This window comes from Euphorbia lathyris, chromosome 10 (assembly GCF_963576675.1).
Source record: "Euphorbia lathyris chromosome 10, ddEupLath1.1, whole genome shotgun sequence".
Lineage (NCBI taxonomy): Eukaryota > Viridiplantae > Streptophyta > Magnoliopsida > Malpighiales > Euphorbiaceae > Euphorbia > Euphorbia lathyris.
Genome location: NC_088919.1, coordinates 15665311 through 15686034, shown reverse-complemented (window position 1 = coordinate 15686034; position 20724 = coordinate 15665311). Strand labels below are relative to the sequence as shown.

The window sequence follows — 20724 nt, the reverse complement described above, 5'->3', positions numbered from 1 at the left end:
TTAGAAGAAAGCTAATTATTTCATTTAGAGGAAAAATAGTACGTGCCGACATAAATAATTAAAAAATTACAATCCAAAAGTACATTAGAGAAACTTGAATCTTTATGTTCAATATCATAGATCGTGATAGACTAACAGTATACAGTATTTGAACCTATTTTTGGCACAACGGTGAGAAATGCACTCCACCTAGGCCCTGTTTGTTTGGAGAAAAATATTATACAGAAAAATATTTTCCCAATTTTCCGGTGTTTGTTTGGGCAGGAAAATAAGTCAAATGAAAATAAATGGCAAGTCAATGGAAAATGAAGGAAAAAATAAAGGAAAATGTTTTACCCTTTTCAAAAGGGTAAAACATTTTTCCCAAAACATACGCGTTTAGAGAAAAATTGGGAAAACGTTAAAAAATGTAAAAATACAAAAATATGAAACATGAATAACGTGAAAACGTTATAAAACACGATAATATGAAAAAAAAACCCGCAAAAAATGAAAAGGTGAAGACACGTGAAAAACACAAAACACAAAAAAAACACAAAACATGAACAACGCGAAAAAGTGAGAAAACGTGAAAAATACAAAAAAAACATGAAAACGTGAAAAAATACGAAAAACACGAAAACGTGACAATAAGTGAAAACCGCGATAAACATAAAAAGACGAAAAATACAAACAAAACACGAAAATGTAAAAAACACAAAAACATGAAAAATACGAAAAACATGAAAACGTGAATAACACAAAAAAGTAACAAAGTGAGAAAAATAAAAAAACGCGAAAAAAAAGAAAATGTGAAAAACCGAAAAACTAAATGTGAAAACACGAAAAAATGCAAAAAAAAACACAATAACATTAATAACATGAGAAAACATACAAAAAATGCCAAAAATGTAAAACAAACGTTTTTCATGTTTTTAACATTAATTTTTTTTTCACATTTTTGTGTTTTCCACTTTTTTCCATGTTTTCAATATTTTTTTTACTTTTCGTGATTTTCGCATTTTTCCACTTTTCGTGTTTTTAACAAATTTTCACGTTTTTTTTGTGTTTTTTCACATTTTTAGTGGTTGGAAAATATTTTCCAGTGTTGTAGCCAAACACCGAAAAATATTTTCCAGTGTTGTTGCCAAACACAGAAAAATATTTTATTTTCCTGCACACTATTTTCCCTGCATAAAATTTTCCAGAACACAATATTTTCCCCCAAACAAACGGGGCCCTAGAATCGAATTCATAGTCTTTTTCTATATGAATGACTTCATGATCTTTCAGTGAATCAAATCTATGTGATGATAGACAAAACTCTTCTGCTTTTCCATGAAGTAAAACATGATAACATCCATATAGGGAGATAAACGATAATCACTCATATGGAGACATACCACAATCACCTATAAATGGAGAAAGAACAAAAAACTACAAACAAAGAATAAACTATCAAATCTATCATAGTATAATAATTAAAAACTTTATTCAATAAAGAAAAAGCAAAACAAATTATATTCCGACTTTTATCTTAAAACATAAATGAAGAAGGAGAACATTTCTTAGCGGCTAGGTTTAGGTCTCAAACATGAGTATTATTAGAGTGAATAAATGAACAAGTTTTGTCTCTCGAAGAAAAGTGATCTAAGTTTTGTCAAGTTAATATGTCGTATTCTTAATCACCTTAACAAAAACATCATATACACATATGCTAGCTTTGGTCTTTTTTTTTTTTTTGAAACTAAAGAATCAATTTATTAAAGATCAGAAAGAAGAACAGAATACAGAAATCTAGGGGGATGGACAAACCAGCTCCCACGATTAGACACAGAACCGACTGCTCTAGCTAATACATAAAAATCTATTATAGATATATATAAAAGTAGAAACAATGGAGATCTCTATATTTTACCATATGAGGTGTTGAAAATTCAAATGTGCATGTTATGTGGTTAGAGCAAGTACTATGTTTAAATTTCTCTAAATCCATCAGTTACTCCCATTTTATGTTTCAATTATGTTTGCATTGAATACATTTCTCCTTATCACACATCCATATATCATAACTTTATTTATATGATCTCATAATTTCCTAATTTGGACCGTGGAATAATTTTGAATGTGTTCAACTGTGGAATTTGATATGATTTTTGCGGAAAATGCTATGGAGGATGAGATGGAGTGGGCATGTCTAAAGTAAGGATTTTTCTGTTCCTTTTGGGCCTTTTTTCTGATGTGCTTTTAGGTTGCAGTTTTAATTTTGTGTTTGCAATGTTTTTAAGGATTTAGTACTTTATATATAGGAAAAAAACAAGAAATCATTTGGATATGAAAAATCACTTAAATTCTAAAGGTATGCATAAAGGAAGGGTAATAAATTATAGGTATTGCTTTAATATATACTTTCAGCTTTAACAGAAAAAGAGGAAGGTTATCGTTCTATTTAAAATAAGCAATATGCTTTCAGTGTTCGGTGAACTTTGAAAAACTGCATATGCTTCTGGTGCAACATAGGATGGAACAATGTGAATGATATGATAATAGCATATGGAGAATAGAATGACGAAAGATACAAAAAATACTAGAGTGGCCTGAAATGTTTCATGATGATTAAAAGACGAAGTTAATTGATCTTCAATAGCAATTGTCTCGAACTCCAGTGATTGAAATGAATAGGTAAAAAAAACATATAATTGGTCATTTGTTCAAAATATCATGTTTACTTGATTTTTTTAACGATTGGTCATTTGTTCAAAATATAATTTTTACTTGATGTTTATAGAATTTTGGATGGGATAGTGAAATAATTCATTACTAATGTGAATATGCGGCATAACATTGATCACATAATGTGGCTATACATAAATTTCGACAAATCTAAAAAACTAAAGGTTTTGAAACCCTATAGGAAGTCCATTTCTTAGCAATGCAACTTCTATTACTTTATATTCTACTAAGTTGTTATAAAATGGAAAGATGGTCATTTCATGCATATCTAAACATGCAGTGCTGTTCAATTGGACCCTAATGACCGAGTTGTATTTAGTCCTTCACCCTTAGATTAATATATAATGTAATCCAATGGTTAGTGAGATTTAGATAATTAAACATTTAATTAACAGAATTTTATATTTTTAATCCCTACAAACAAGGAACCGGACACTGTGAAATAGAGAGAGAAAGACAACGATTCATCTTCTTCCATTTTACTCGGCCAAAATAGGCTCTGTTACTAATTTCTCAACCTTTCGATTATTTTTGTTTGCCGGGAACTTAATCTAATTAAATAAGGCATCAATCTTGGGTATCTCCATCTCTTCTTCCTTTTTTCTTCATATCCATCTCTTCTTCCTTCTTCTTCTCCTCCAATAGAAATTTCATCTGTTAGTCAATTTGATAAGCATGTCGAATCAGAATTAGGGATTTTTATTGTTTCCTATGTTAGGGATTTTTATTGTTACATTAGACTATAATGGCACTATTTCTTCATTTAGAGCAAATGAACAATTACTTCTATTTTACAGCCCTAAGAATCCTCTCCCTTTATGCGCGTCTCCTTTGAGTCAGTTTTCGCGAACCATAGTCTCTGAATCAGAGAGTAGAGTTGATCAAAAGCTCTAGTTTAATTGAATTGCACCTGCTTTTCATTCTCTGGTGGATTTGATTCCTGTAATTTATTCCTAAGGAGTGGTCGTACTAAAGTAGGGGAACAGATAAGCCAGTGGATTGACGCGAAGACAAGCCAATCATTCTCTAGTGGCTTTCGTTCCTCACTGGCTCTCCTTATTCCGACATTGCCATGCTTCATTATTTATGATATTCTTGGTAAATTTCCATTCAATCTAAGTCTTGTTTTTTTATTCTTCTTTTACTTTTAGCTTATGTTGGTTCGGTCTTGTTATAATTTCTAATCATCATGCCCATCAATGTGAGATTGCATAACCACAGTTCTCGAATAATCTTTCCATGGCTTGTCGAGATAAGTAGGGAACGAACTCTGTACTGGGTCTAGGTCCGAGCTAGGAATAATCTCACATGCCTAGATTGAAATCCCTGTGTTTTGATTTGGGTCATGTCTGCTTTGTGATGTCACCATGTTATTCTTGAATACTATGATATGGAGTTGCCATTTTCTGATAGTTGATAATATAGAAAATTGTATAGTAAAACATGACAGTAAGCATTTACTTCATGATCAGGATAGAAGCTAATCATCACATGAATTTACACGTTTATGCAAAGTTGAATTCCTTTAGACTTTATTAGTTTATGAATCCTTAAATGAAGAAAGATTTAAAGATAAGTACCTGCAAAATTGGTGAGAACAATCTCATATTCTTCTCCAATTTCAACTTCTATCAAACCCACTAGCTTGGGCACTTCATAAGTGTGGTCATCAGTGCCATTGAGGGGAATGAATTCGAAATATCCAGTATTTGGTAAAACTGCATAAGTAGCATGCTCTGGAAGTAACTTTGGACCAAATACATTTTCCCTAATCCACCCCTCTGAAGCACCATAATCCGTATTCAACAATGTTAATTCCCCTGCATAGTGCCTTAGTTTTTTCAAATAAGGCTCAAATTGGCCCTGTCATTATCCTATACACATACTTAGCATTTGGAAAAAGTTCTAGTATTAACCTATACCAATTACTTAATCTAGAGCATATACTATGAATCGAATCAGCCAATTCAGTGTTTGGTTTAAGCACTTTTGACATTGCTGCTCTAATAGAAGGCGCAGTGACTCGGCTGCTGAGTTCCCCCTCTATTATTTGGCACTTTTGACATTGCTGCTCTGATAGAAGGTGCAGTTTTGGAATCAAATCTGTTTGTGTTTTTTTTCATCTGTATAGGCTGTTTCTTTTTTTTTTGACGAAGTAGTATTTTCTAATTTGAATTTGGAGACAAAGTACAAGAAGTTTCTGAAATTTAATTGGTCTCTTGAAATTTCTGAAATTTTCCCTATTGTTTCCTATGTTAGGGATTTTTTTGTGTTTCTTCTTTTCAATAGAACAAGGAGTATAAAAAGCTTTCTTTATTTCTTTATTTCATTATTTCAGCTATTTACTACGCAAACAAAGAATAGATTAATGCTCATTTGCTTTTCTTGGAAGATGATATTCATTAATTAATTTCTCCATATATTATTTTTAATTACCTAACTATATGTTCTGTTAAGAGTACCATTTACTTATTGTGTTCTCTTTTAGGAATCCAACCGCATTTAATTTTGATACATGAACTCATATCTTTACTTATTATTAATTAAATTTGTTTTGATCTCCACTATTCAAATTTAACACTATATTTTAACTATTAGCAGCAAGGTTTGAACAAGTTGAAATAAGTTATGATATTAAGATAAAATGAAATATATAATGAGCCTCAATCAGGTTGTGCAATCTGAAATATTATATTCTATAATGACTATCCATCTAACAACTCCAAAATGAACAATAAAAACTACAGTGTTGGATTTCTTATCTAACATATAGCTGAAAACACCTATAAACATGAGCAGATTTCGCAACTAAAATCCTTGTAAATATCGAGTCTTTCACACCAAGTGATCGTCTTCAAAGAATGTATTGTCGACTTCAGCTTCTACAACCTTTGACCTACAAGCATAGTATAATCTTAGCAAGCTAACCAAACATAATAAAGATGTATATAATACACACATATATATGAATACGCACCTAACTGATGTGTGTGCTTTTTTGGTGTGTTTAGTACTTCGACATATAAAGCAATGTCTAAATTTTTCCTTCCTATCTCGCCATGATATTAGGCGTTTTCCACTACCTTTAGTCTTCACTTGAAAAGAATCCAGATAACAGGTTTCTTGTGAAGCTCTGTTGGTCCCGTGTAATTAGTTCCAAGGGGGGGGGGTTATGAACTAATGTAACTTTTTCGCTAAATTATGCTGACTTAATCAATTCTTTAAATTACTTAACTTAGTTTTGGTCAGCACGGCCGAGAGAGATGTAAGACATCTTCAGTCAGATGATGACTAAAACAGTTTTACTTGCGAGTTGGAAATAACACTTAGGTCAGCTTCCAACTCAGCACTCTTATTACTCAGTGTCAGCTTATACAATTTATATCCTGAGTAATTTAAACAAGCAACACATACATATATATATATTGAGAGAGAGTTAGAAATTACTCAGCAGATTTATCCCGGTTCGGCCTCACCGCCTACGTCCAGTCCCCCGAATCCTTTCGGGCTTTTTCAATCCAATACTGAGCTCTTTAAAGGTAGAGCACAAACCGTTTACAAGGCAGTTGAATATGCAAGAGTACCTTCCTCTATTCGTCTACTCAACTCCTATTGAGCGCTATAACCAAACACTCAGATTTTCTCTACCAATGAGTACTAAAACCGAGTACTCAGCACCACTCTCTCAATCTTTTACAATTGATACAAATCTATTCTTTCTAGATGAAGAACACTTTAGATGAAAACAAATTCAATCTAGCTTTTACACAAAGATAGAAATTTGGTGTAAGATCTTTTTCTTGTTTGAATGTGCTTTGTATGTATGCTCTTTTTCTTTTTGTACTTCGGCAAATGATCCAAGTGAAGCACTTGTCCTTTTATAGTGAATTCCTGATGTGGCAATCATTTGAATCTGGAAGTATCCGTTGAATTCAAACGGCTCCTTGCGTCATTCACTGGTCAGCATACAGAGTTTGCAGGCCAATCATGCCGTCTGAAATTAGCAGGCGTCAGGCTTGTCTTCTTCCGTCAGGTTCGTCTTCTAGCGCCAGTTTCGTCTTTTAGCTAACGGCCAGTTGACCCATGCATCTCGAAACTGTCTCCGCACGTAATTCCAAAGCTTTTGTATTGGTGCAAACAGTTGTCGGATCTTGTCTTTTTGCAAACGGATCATTCGCGCTGTCTTGACGAGCACTCAGCTTGACTTTATTGACGTTGCCTTTGTTCTTTGTCTCTGGCGAGGCTGAGTCATATTCTACTCAGCTTCTTCATTCAGCTTTGTTTTCAAGCGTTTTGTTCTGAAGAAGACTTTTCTTCTATTATGCTGAGTCGTGTTCCACTCAGCTTCTTTGGTTAGCTTCATCTTCAAGTGTTTGTTCTGAAGATGACTTTTCTTCTATTATGCTAAGTTGTGTTCCACTCAGCTTTTGTGCCTCATGCTGACTTCATTCTGTCGTACTTTTTATTTCTGTTCACTTATAATTATACTCAACATTGAACAAACATATTAGTACAATTAAACCAAAGCACTTAAATTTAATTGCCCCTTAATCATGGATTAACTTAAATAATTTTGTTAAATCAAAATCATGTGGAAAGGTGTTTCAACAAGCTCCACGTATGGAACTTTTTATATTAGATCGCTGAAGAGAAATATTTAATTCTTTAACTTGCTCCAACAACCCTTCAATTGATTTTTTTAATAAACGCAGTCCCTTCAATTGAAATAGCAGCCTCATCAATTAAGGTAGAAGCAAGTTTGAACATATTGTTGTGTCTCATTATCAATGAACTATCTCCACCATCTTGGCCTTCACGTGATTCTCTATGAACCCTTGAAAACCTTGTCCATCGTCTCAAAATATACTCTTTTGGCAACTCCATAATCTGTTTTACTCGTAAAAATACCAAAATATGTCTACAAGGAATAGCTTCAAACTCAAACATTCTACAACTACATGTCGTTATGTTTGACTTTTATCATATACAAGCGTTCGCATTCTAAGGTTGTTAAACGACATCCTTTTCGTCTTGTAAACACCATGAATGTCATCCTCTAGTACAACCTCAACAAAATAACCATTACAATCATGAAGTTGCACTTGAAAATGCTGAAAATATTTTTTAGTATACAAATGAGCCATTTGGTTCTCCATTGGCATCCGTAACTGCAAAACAGGTGTCTCATTCAAATCTTTATGATCTTTAACTAATTCTTCATGCATCTGATGAGAAATTGCGCTATTAAAACGTGTGACAAAATCCATCAAGTTGTTTTCTTTATTGCAATAACGCTTAAAGAATGCATGCTCACTTTTAACCCTCTGACTACTTGACATCCCTACTGAAAAATATTTATTGACATAGGCAGGAATCCACTTTTTCACGCATCTCGTACATTTTTCTCAACCATTCATTATCTGTTTGATTACTTCTTTCCAATTCTATAAACCACCTCCTATCAAATTCTTCTTCACACTCTGAATCCCATATGCAAGACTTAAAGGAGTCATAGTTGTTTTTCATAAAAGTAATATTAGTTTTCTCGGGAAATTTCTTTAGAATATGCCATATACAATATCTATGAAATGTGTTTGGCAAAACATGAGCAATTGCCTTGGTCATTGCTTGATCTTGGTCGGTGATAATAACATGTGGGGGGTCATTAGGCATTGCCGTAAGCCAAGTGTTCAGCAACCAAACAAATGATTCAAAAGTTTCATCACTCAGAAATGCACATCTGAAACCCGTTGTTTGCCCATGGTGGTTCACACCTACAAAAAGAGCAAAAATCATTTTGTAACGATTAGTGTTGTATGTCGTATCAAATACAACCACATCACCAAAATTTGAATATGTTTTTTTTTTGCAATTGAATCAACCCAGAAACATCTAACAAGCCTTTGTTCTTCATCAGTGTCAAATTCAAAAAAGAAATCGGGATCCTTCTCCTTTTCAGCTTGGAAGTGCTCATACAAAATGTCTACATCATGTCCCTTAACTTTTTCTCTCTCATCTCGGACTGCATTCCTTAAATCCCTTTTAATGCAACCGACATTTTTATGCCCAGCAGCTTGTGTTTCAAATAATTCGAATTTCTAGTATAATGGAATGTCCACCTTTTTGAGGTCTTGTATAAGATTCTTTTTTGCTGCTGATATTTTACGATGTGATGATAATATGTGAACTCTGCTTGGCATTGTAGGCGGATGATTGTGTTCCTCTATGAAAGTTTTAACAACATAACAATTGCCATCAAGGATTACTGTCAATTTTCCATTGCAACATGTTCGAATATTCCTGCGGTCTCTTTCTTCAACTTTATTCTTGTTTCTCCACGTCTCATCAGTCTCCCCTTGTTTGAAACATACATATTTTTTCCAAGTTACAATTTCATTCTTCTTATTTTCCTTGTTATTTCTGACGCTAAATCCAGCTTTACGTGCATAGTTATTGTAAAACTCGTAGACCACTTCTAATGAATCAAATTGTTGATCAATTTTTGGTTTCATATCATCTTCAACGTCAGGAATGTATGTCTTTACTGTCTATTCTTGGTGAAACATCAATTTTTCTGATATGATTTCCATCGAATAAACAAATATTTGGTTTCTCTGCAATAGTTGTTTCAAGGATTAGAAAAAACAATTGAAAAAAAAACAGTTAGAAACAAAAAAAAAACGTATAGGACTATATTGAACCTCAAATAAAATAAAAGATGCATAAAAATTATAAAAGATGCATAAAAACATGGATAATTTCTCTGTAAATACTATACTACCGACTGCTTTGACTGCTTTGGGAGACAGATACCAAATCAGTAAAAGAGGCATACTTAAAAGGTACTAATCAAATAAAATATTACTTTCAATGGATTATTTATACATATGAAATTATGAAAGCCTTACATTGTACATGTGAATTTCAAATTTTTGTTTAGATTAAATGGGTTTTATCCACTGCAGAAAAGGTCAAAGCAAATTCAACTTGTTCCTTTTTTTTTAATTAAATTACTTTCAACTTACTTCTTTTTCTTAATTGATAATCTATCAAAGTAAGTAAACACATAACAAGTTGCTTCCTTTTCATAATTATGTTTAGTATACTTCTGGTTCACGAAATTGAGTTTTTTTTTTAGTTAACAGAGACATAAACAGAGCAAGAGAAAATACCTTAGAGAAGATATAAAATTCCACTGCTTATTGTTGTGCTGAAGTATCTGCCGAAATCGAAGAACTTTGAATAGGACTGAGGAAGCTACTGATTTTTCTCTGTCGAAATCGTAGATGAAGGATGAATGGACTAAGGAAGCTGCTGTTTTTTATCTGTCAAAATCGTAGATGGACGTTGAACAGACTCAAGAAGTTGCTATTTTTTATATGTCAAAATCGTAGATGAACATTGAACAGACTCAGAAAGCTGCTGTTTTTTTATATGTGGAAATCGTAGAAAGCTGCTGTTTTTTATATGTCAAAATCGTAGATGAACGTTGAACAGACCCAGGAAACTGCTGCTTTTATATGTGGAAATCGTAGATGAACGTTGAAGGGGCCGAGGAAGCTGCTATTTTTTCTGTATCTAATCGTAGATGAACGTTGCACCAACTGAGGAAGCTGTTGTTTTCTCTCCAAGGAATGCATAAAAATGGGTTACAAAGGAATCAGTGTCTTTCTCTCTCTATTTCATTGTGTCGGGTTCCTTGTTTGTAGGGATATTTAAGGATTATTGGGATTAAAAATATAAAATTATGTTAATTAAATGTTTAATTATTTAAATCTCTCTAACCATTGGATTACATTACATGTTAATCTAAGGGTGAAGGACCAAATACAATTTGGTCATTAGGGTCCAATTGAACAACACTGTCTAAACATGTTATAATATCTTCAATTTAAATTATCAAACATTATTTATTATTAGAATTTTGTCAATTTATTTCAATAGTTAACAAATTGTTTTTCCTTTTTGAAATAAAAAATGGTCAAATTACATTATTTTGATTCAAGTTGTTGTTGTTTGTGCAAGTAACAAGGAATATTGAAGTCATGACATCAAAGAAATTGTTGGTATACTATCAAGTGAAATAGAATGATACCTCAAATTTGACTCCACAACTCGGTACACAATCGATTCCTTCCTGGATGCTGCAGCTCCGTACCACCAAATCCCAATGAACATGAATGATATGATAAGAAACAGTCTTTGCCACCTTGAGACAATATAAACTCAAGTTAAATCCAAAGAAATGTACCTTCAGATACTCGCTCCGCGTACATAATATGCTACAACTAAAAATAACAAAGTTAATAAAAGAAGCACTCCATAACGGATATAGAAAATGAGAAGGGAAAAATAACTCACAACGAGATGATCATAGGTGCTATACATCTCAATCTTTTATTCGAACATAGGCTCTAGAAGAGAGGACTCGCCAGCCTTCCTTTTCCCCTTCTCAACTTTAGCCGTCTTAGCCCTATTGGGAGCTCAATCAATGGACTCTGAATCCTCAATACAACAGATCCCTTCCTTTATTTTCGAGGAATAGGAAGTGAGAACTTTGATCCCTCTTAAAGACTTGGACTTTCAAGGCGCAAGATTCTCAAGGGAAGGATCATCAGTTTGTTGTAGACCTCTCACTTTGCTAGGTAGAGTCATCTCCTTCAGCTCGAAGAGACTCAAAACGAATCTCTAATGTCGTAGTCAACCCAAACTTTTTACAATCTACCTCTATAAAAGGTATGGTTTCAACCTCAACATTATCACCAACATCAAAGGATGTTGTTTCACTTTGAATCAGAGGATCTAGTTCAGGGGATGAGAGTAACACGTGAACTTCAAGATCAAATAAGTCTATGGGATTTGTTAGGTCCGAGAAATGATCCCTTTTTGGCATTCCACTGTAATTGGATCGATGTTGGTTTGATCGGTAGCAACGGAAGCCATATGAGATGTATCTTCTCTAGCCTCCTTAGAAGGTCTAGCTTCATAACTTCCCCTTGTAGGATCGTTGAATTCTACCCCAACATTCCTTTCGACCATCGGATGATCATTATCAGCTTCAACCTCCTCCTAGCCAGCCTCCTCCAATGCACATAAATAAGCTATCATGATTTCACGAATAGATATGTTAGCAGAAGTACCTGCATCCAAAACCAAAATGGAAAATAAAGTCTAAAAGCTAAGCTTGTTCATTGAGCCTTTGGTAGCCTTTAGTATCTTTGTAGATAATATTCACCTTCCGATTGAGAAAGGACAAATGTATTTTCTACTGAATCATATCCAACATGATGATGTAAGTCCATTAAATAGAGTATTTAGACAAAAGCTTTAGAGGAGCTTCCATTTATTCGATCAGACTTTGCTCTAGCCCCCAAGTGTTTGAATTGCACAGATCTTCGTTCCACCTAATTTGAAAGGGAAAACCGTCAGAATAAACACTATACGGAAATAGATGATTACCTTTCAGCCAAAACCATTTTAGCTTAAAATTGTTTTATGTTTTGCATCTTCCCAAATAGAAAGGATATTCGATAACTGCTTATATACTAGTAGGCCATATCATCTGCCATCCTTTTCAAAGGTTTCCAGCAGGAAATAGAGGCATAGTTAAGCTAATGTTCAAATCCTCACAAACCTTCGCAAAAGCAAGAAACTCTAACCAGACATTGGGAGAGATTTGACATATGCAAAGATTGAATTCTTTTAGAACATTCACTACCCCATCAAAAAAGGGGAAAACGTAGACCCCACTTTTATAATTGGAGAAAAACTCCTAAGTATCCTTGGGGAGGGTCAAATCTTATTTGCTATTTGACAGGGGAGATGGAGATCCATCTCATTTAACTCAGGGAAGGAGTCCACCATCTTTATAAGATCCTATATTGTCAAGGTATATGGTTTATCATAAATTAAGGGATTCATTTGTTTTGAGGAACCAACTTTTTTAGACGTCTAGTCTTGGGCTTTTTCAGTGACTTTGACAAATTTAGACTTCTAAAGAGCCATGACATTAATTCATATGTTCACAAAGGAGTAGACTCTATTTGAGTTCTTCCGCCTCAAACCTTCCATACAACGAAAATAAAACAGAGGAAAAAAAATACAAATTTACTGTTTGGAGATTTTGTGAGGAAAGGATGAAAAGATGCGAGAAAGAGTAGGGAAAATCTTCAAAGGGTCTTTTCTCCGCTTTTTGTAGTCCCCTAAAGAATGAAGAGACGCAACAATTAATTAAAAAGATCGCAATCATCACGCCATATCCCAAAGTAGCCCAAATGCCTAGGAAATGGTAATAATAACATTGATTGCTTCAAAAAAAGACATTGATTAATGCAGAATAACACGCATAAATGACATATGTCATAAATTCATAAGGTCAGCAAAAAAAATAGTGAAATGACATCACGCTTCCACACTCACGTGGTCTAGCAGAACTTGATGACATCATATAAACATTTACACTTACTACCCTCAACTAAGGAATAAAAAAAATCAATAGTGATGTGTTACACCCCAAGATATAGAAAACATAGACCCTTGACAAGATATTTCCAGTAACACACCGATCAAACCCAAAGAAGTTCACTATTTGCCACACCACTGAATGAAGCTTTAAAAAGATGAAACGAACTCGTAAAACACTTCAGACTAGAAGCTTCGGTGGTGGAGGGCATCTGATATCACACACCTTCCTTCATGAATAAACGTGAACCAAAAACATACCTCCCTCAATACTAATCGCTAGAGCCACGTTGATCAGTCAAAAGAGGTATTGATGTCATGCATAACCTGACCCCCTTCCAACATCGTGATTACCGGAATACATGTTCAACTGCTGTAACCGTTATTGACATTTCCATTAAATGACTTCCATGTGGTCCTCAACTCACCATAAATGCGCACAACCTAGAAGTCTTATAAATACAAAGTACAAGTACTAAAAAGTATTTAATTCATTTTATTTATTCACCTAAGTTTACATACTATTCGGTATCATTTCTAATCACTAACTTAGACGTCAGAGCAGGATTGCCAGTTTTCGGCCCCTCTTTAACTACTTTGCTGTCTTATCTTAGATACCTTGAGGACTCATTAAATTCAGTTCAGATTTCCTCACATAAGTATGTTATTATTGTGACGGGAAAAACGTTAGAGAGGATCGAGTCCTCTTTAGGTTCCCCTATAATTGTGTCATATTCACCCTAGATGATGCAATTTTAAGAGTTTTTAGAGGAAATTATGATATTAGTGAAGAAATTCTTTATATCATATGCGAAGAATTTATAATATAGGATTTATAATATACATATACATATTTGACATGCGTGTAGTAGGGTTTTTTTTTTTTTTTTTCTACAAAGGTCTTCCATTTTACATGAAAATACGAAAATATGGAATCTAATAATTTTTGCTTTGGAGGACAGCAACCCCGTCAACATGGATTAATTTGTAAATTCTACATCCGGTCGGTTGAGATCCCCGCGCGGAGAACGGTTGCCCGGTTGACAATGACACCCTCATTTAGTTTCCCTATTGGCTTTTTGACATAGCATTATAATTAGAAGCAGCTACGATAAACTGAGAACCCAAATCTGAAAGACACATCGGTCAACTGTGGCAGCGAAACCAACTAGATCCATGATGGCAACAACCACCGCACCTTCTCAGCTCAGCTGCTTCTCCGCGATTAACCGCAAATTTCAGCTGCATCGCCGGCCCAGTTTTTGCCCGTTTCCTTCTCTTCCTGCTTGCTCCAAGGTAGGTAAATTCTCCCTTAATCAGTAATTTGCTTTAACAAATCGGCTTTCTCTTATTAATTCATTCCCAATTCTCTAGACGTGCACTTTCTCTAGACGTACAATTATGGAATGGGGACTGATTACTGTATTAAATATTCCAGATACCGGTTGTAATGACTCTTGAAGCAAGGCGGAATGCAGATACTTCTGGTTTCAGGATGAAAACTACGCGTAATTACGCCTTTGATGACTCAAAACAATACATGGATGGATCATTGGAGCCCTTGAATACCGTAGAGGAACGTACTGATCCACGGAAGGCTTATGGCACGGCGAAAATCCATGACTTCTGTTTTGGGATCCCTTATGGTGAGCTAGTGTACTCTATAATCAAGCAGTATTTCTAGATTTTAAATAACATTTCTACCTAATGGTGTACTGCAGTTGCTTATTCTTTTCTCTATTTGAATTTTGATCACTTTTCTAAATGGTATTTTTATGCCATTTATCAAACTACCTTGCTTGTACAGCCTCTAATATGTTAGCAAGGAACAAAATAGATTTTGCAGAATGTGGGAGAGTTCTAAAAAAGTAATTCTTTAGCCTAGTCGATGCACTTAGCAACCAACACCCCCTTAAGAAATTTTTAGGAGGCTCAAGGTAGTAATTTGAGTAATATGAATGAACTGAAACTCTACTAGTTATTGACATCTTCGTCTTTCTTTACTTTTCATGGCTGATGCATAAGGTTGTTTTTACTACTAATCCAAAATCCTGTAGCTTAGAAGGCATTTCCTTTTCCTTTTGGTGCTAATGTTTGTTTACTTGCGATTTCATATGTTAAATAAATTATATGAGAATAGAACAACAATATAGTTGTCTTTATGTATTTTGGAGTTGCCATATATATACTATTTAGTTAAGCTGTCATGTTCAGATGCAGAACTAGCATGGTTTGGGCCAGTTTTGCAATGCACACAAGGGTCTTAATGAGTTTAGATTCTGTTGATTGATGCTTTGTATATTTATGCATATTCAGGTTAGTTGATAGATCTAGTCTCACAAACCACCCAAATAAGTGCATTTTACAAGTACTCAAATGCCTTAAGTTTGGTTTTATGAATCAGCCGGGGAAGCTGTTGTCTGATTTAATTTCATCAACCAATTGCTTTTGATGAATGCTAATTTAGATTATTTATAAAGGTGTGAAACATGCTTACTGATTTTCATGTTAAGAGCAGATAAATTTTACTCCATTCCCTCCCTCCCTCCCCCCCAAAAACAAAAAAAAAATCCATATTTTTGGTTAAGACAACTTCAAACTACGGGGTATTTTTTTTTAAAGGAACTACAGAAGATCTACAATTTTTGGTTGAGGCTCCCACCTCATTAAGTATTCCATTGCCTCCAACATTAATGTAACTATTCATGAGTTAAGCCCATGACAACATGTAAAAAACACCAAAAAACCATCTTTTTGTTAATTGATTGATCAGTTTTATTTTGCAGTAATATACCATCTGAAGGAAAAGAAACTGATGAGAAGTTATTACGAATGCAGCTTGTTGCTAATGTTCTTAAACCATTTAAAACTGCTACTAATTTGATTATCAATATTTAGACTTGCATCTTATTTTCTTCCCCTTCAAGATGATAAAATTAATTGAATCTAAACTTGATTTACTGTACCTGAAACCACCAGATACATTCTCCATGTGAAAGTGGCTCTCCGGTAAATACATATTCTAGGTTCTATAGAATTGCAAAATTAAAATAATGCTCTTATACTTTGTAGTGAACAGTTGATAGTATTTTCTTCTCCTTTCAGCATATTGCAATTAGAACAATCAGTTTGTGCATTTGATTAATTATTTTCCTTGTTTTTATGGATAATAAAGCTGAAGTTACTGATGCAAATTTTCAATTGCCTTTTGACGTAGGCGGTCTTGTTCTATGTGGCGGCTTGGTTGGTTTCCTATTTTCAAGAAATCCTGCAGCTTTAAGCACTGGTGTTCTATTTGGAGGTGCTCTGCTAGCCCTCAGCTTCTTTAGCTTAAAGATCTGGAGGCATGGAAAATCCAGCATCCCATTTGTACTAGGACAAGCCGGTAATTGAAGTCTGTCCGAGTGATGCTAAAACAACATAGTATGCCTTGTTTGTTTAAGCATCTCGTCCTTTTTCTGTATGTGCATTTTCAGTCCAGGAGAAAAGGTTTTTCTATTTGATTTGGTTTACTATTCTCATCCACAATATTACAATTGAAATTGGATTGCAGTAAGCATTAAGTGAAGATTGCAGTTTTATAAGCATTAAGTGAAGATTGCACACTACTAGATAATTTTTCATGACAAAGCCAAATGGACAAAGCTTATACATGTTCTTCGTTCACCATAAAAATTATGGTTAACCTGATATAAGATTCGACTGCAAAGCCCTTACAATTGAAGAGAAATACAGAAGATAATATTTGATGCAATCTAATTTCTTAGTAGCTTTTTGTCATCTGAGGATGATTGAGGGATTAGATTGAAATTTCCTGCATACTTTACTCACAAGGCAGGTTTATGCTTTTATGCCCTTGAATCATTGACTTCCAAACCACATACGCAATAAAGTTATTATGTTCTATGATTTCCTTTTTTCTCTTGTGAAATTCATGGCTGGTGGACGTATGTCTTGGAATCTTCAGTTTATCTATTGTCAGCCATTAGCTGAGTGAGTTAATAAAGTAATGCATCAAAATGTGCTAAATATGATAGGAACTTAATTTTGAATTTGGGTGTTTATCAATAATCTTTCATCTCTATGTGGAACATGTAAAATAACGATATGCAATCAATTAAACGGACACTCTCAAATTATTGACACTCTATCATATGATTTAATTTACCCTCTTATTGTTTCATTATCTTGTATGAAAGGTAATTGTTTCTTTCCTTCTTGAGCTGTACTTATTGTGTCTTTTTCTGATCTTCCAGTACTCGCAGCAATCCTTTTCTGGAAGAACTTTCAGGGATACTCGTCGGTCAGTAATCTGTGATAACATCATTAAAATACTGTTCTTTCACTGGCTACTTTTTCATTCGATTTGCTAATTTTAAAATGTTGTATGGCTACAGACAAATAGGTTAATGCCAACAGGATTCTTTGCCTTTATCAGGTACTTCAGTCTGCTCACTAACAAACCCCCATTAATAAAATTCGTTCAAGACTTTTCTAGCATTTATCTAAATTTTCTACTATCTATTTTCCCGTGGCAGTGCTGCAATGCTGTGCTTCTATTTGTATGTGATGATATCTGGAGGAAATCCACCTCCAAAAAAATTGCAGTCTTCCACTGTTAGACCATGAAGAGAAATGAAGGTCAGATTACCATTGTGGTAGCTCTTTTTTATTTCTTTTTTGCTCTTTTCTGTTTTCATAGAAGAATAAGACTGCATTATTTATTTAATTCAAAGCACTTTGAGTTTGCCAAAATTAGTTAGTCTCAGATTTTTTTTTTCTCAAATAAATAATATTCTAATTTGATCTTTAATGGTCTTGTATACAATGGGCTGGTAGCTTTCTTTTACAATGTTAAAGGTTAATCCTGCCAAAGTAGGAATTCAAAAATTTAACAAGTATGTTATAAAGGAGGTTCTATGAGTTAGGATTTCTATGAGGATAATTGAAATGCACAAAAAGGAAAAAAAAAAGCAAGAAAGAAAGATTGAAAGAGACGCATAATAAATAGGGTTAATTACAAATAGATGCTCATTTGCAGATGGGTGGGTACTTGTGGTATTAAACGCAACTATGTGGTTTGTAAAATTTTCATTTTTTACTGACCTTGCCAAATTTGCCTGATAATGATCTCAAAATGAAAATTTTCAAGAATTAAAGTTGTTTAGCATCATATTTACTATGGAACCACATTTTTAGTTTTTCAAAGATAGCGCCATCCTACCAGGGATGGTTTCGGCCCTCCTATCTTGAGAACATTGGGGTTGGGGGTGTCAAAGATAGCACCATTCTTTTATATATACAGGTGTAAAATTAGTCTCCCCATTATTTGATACGAAACTTGCCTGCCAACATGTTCTGATGCTTCTTTCATTTGAATATTTGAGTTGTACTTGATCAAGTGAAGAAAAATGTGTCTGTAATAGTTTAGTCATTTTCTTTCCCTTTCCCAATGTTAACAGTCTTAATTTGTAATATTTCAACACACATATTTTGGTTTATAATGAAAATCTTCTGTCCAATTGTCTGCACTTTATGGTACTGCGGAAAAATATCTTTTTTTTTTTTTTGATAGAAATGTCATATCTCATTTCATTGACATAAAAGGTACAACATACAGCACGAAAATAAACTCATACAGGCTATAGCCAGTATAAGTTCCACAAAGGGAAGAGAAATGACTACAAAGAGCAAGAAAAATATCTTTCTTACTATAGTATGAATTTCTTTGAATAATTATTGTTACTCCTTGAAATGGAAAAGAAGTTTCATTAGGATATGTATTCTATCATGGAATATATGAAGAGAGCAAATTCCATCTAATTATATTATATGGGCTTAATATACTTTCAAAATGCCCTATTGACTCCTTGTACTTGTTTCGAGCGACTAATTAACTCCTTAAACTTATTAAAATAAATACTAATAGCCTCTCTTATACACAATTCTTGCTCCTGCAGGCGGGATCGCTACCGCGAGCTTAGCTATCCCCTAAGAGCATCTGGTCCCGTGCTCTACTCCGGGTCATTGTCTTGCTCCATATCCTGGTCCCAATCCAAACCCCACCTGAAATCCCAACCCTACATATAGATAGAATAAAGGAGGGGGACTTACTATGAACCCATCTAAAACCCACGGATGATACATATATGGATTCATGGACTGAAATGTCTAAAGCTGGTTCCCCATCTGCGATTCTCCACTTGCAGGTCCAAGGTGATCGATTACTAATTCGTTAGTCGCAATGATCATTTCCGACCTTATCGGAGTTGAGGTGGTTACCCCCCCTCTGCTGAAGCAGTGTATTTATTTATCAGATCTTCACTCCTAATAGCTTTTTGCTCCGCCTTAAAACTTGTTATGGCGTCCCCGAGTGTGTTTGTGAACAAGATCCCGGGGTTTAAACCCAAGCCCACCATATTTGCGTCTATTGGAGTCTGTACATGTAAAGATTAACTGTTTTACTAGTTACAGTACATTTTGGCCCTAGTGTTTTAGTAATTTGCAGTTACAAAGTTAGTTACAAGCACAGTTTTCATTCTCATTGTATCTGTTATAAATAACAGACTGTAATCCACTTGCACATCATCCGATTATATTCAATAATAGAATTCATCTTCAATTTCTCACTTCTTAATTTCTAGATGGTATCAGAGGCTTGAATCTTGATTCAAAGCTATTTTCTTCCGCAAAATTCTTGAGTTGAGAGGTTTTAAGATGACGAAGAAGAATCATAATCAAAGAAGCTTGAAGAATGGCCATGGATACCTTGATGATGATGAAGATGTTTCAGATTTTCGAAATGACTTCGATAATCGCTATAATCCTTCTCGATCGAGTTATCGTCAGGCTTTTGATGGAATTCCATCATCATCTCATCATAACGAGGGGCCTAGGTCAGAAGTTGCAAAGGAGAAGAATTCGAACTTAAAATCTGCTGATGAAGATCGATGTTCTTCCGATCTTGATGCACTGAAATTGCAAAATTCAGATAGTCCTGGCAACACATTGGTGAGTATTCCTCTTACAACCTCCAATTACCTTTCTTGGATTCGAGCAGTCAAAATTGGACTCTCAGCAAAGGATAAATTGGATTTTGTTCTGAGAGATGATTTTCAACCACCTGTTAACTCTCCCACATATAAAAAGTGGCAGAAATGTGATAACATGGTGTTATCTTGGTTGATAAATTCAATTTCTAAAGAATTATCAGAGTCTTTTTTGTATGTCAAGACTGCTAGAGAGTTGTGGTTAGAGCTTGAGCAGCGTTTTGGCGAATCAAATGGGCCTCTGATTTATCAATTGAAGAAAGAACTGAATTCTTTAACTCAAGGAAATATGACTGTTTGCTTGTATTTCACTAAGATGAAGAAGCTTTGGGAAGATTTGGGTGAATTAAACCCAATCCCAGCCTGCAATTGTGTTGACAAAGCCAAGAAATTTTCACTGATGATTGAAGCTGACCATCTCATGCAATTCTTAATGGGGTTAAGTGACATGTATGATGCAACACGTGACCAGATCTTGATGATGGAGCCGCTTCCTTCTGTC

At 34.3% G+C, this 20724-nt stretch overlaps 1 protein-coding gene across 2 annotated transcripts; it reads left to right on the top strand.

Annotated features, from left to right (window-relative positions):
• Nucleotides 1-14173: 14173 nt before the first annotated feature.
• LOC136209713 (protein FATTY ACID EXPORT 1, chloroplastic) lies at nt 14174-19633 on the top strand. Of its 2 annotated transcripts, XM_066001286.1 has the most exons (7): nt 14174-14469; nt 14612-14819; nt 16391-16558; nt 17430-17476; nt 17571-17611; nt 17712-17814; nt 19134-19633. In XM_066001286.1, exons 1-6 carry the CDS (start codon nt 14350-14352, stop codon nt 17800-17802), a joined length of 675 nt encoding a protein of 224 aa, XP_065857358.1. In that variant the 5' UTR covers nt 14174-14349; the 3' UTR covers nt 17803-17814; nt 19134-19633. The 2 variants fall into 2 exon arrangements, with proteins under 2 accessions (XP_065857358.1, XP_065857357.1); XM_066001285.1 differs by lacking the exon at nt 19134-19633 and having other exon boundaries at nt 14175-14469; nt 17712-17986.
• Nucleotides 19634-20724: the final 1091 nt, after the last annotated feature.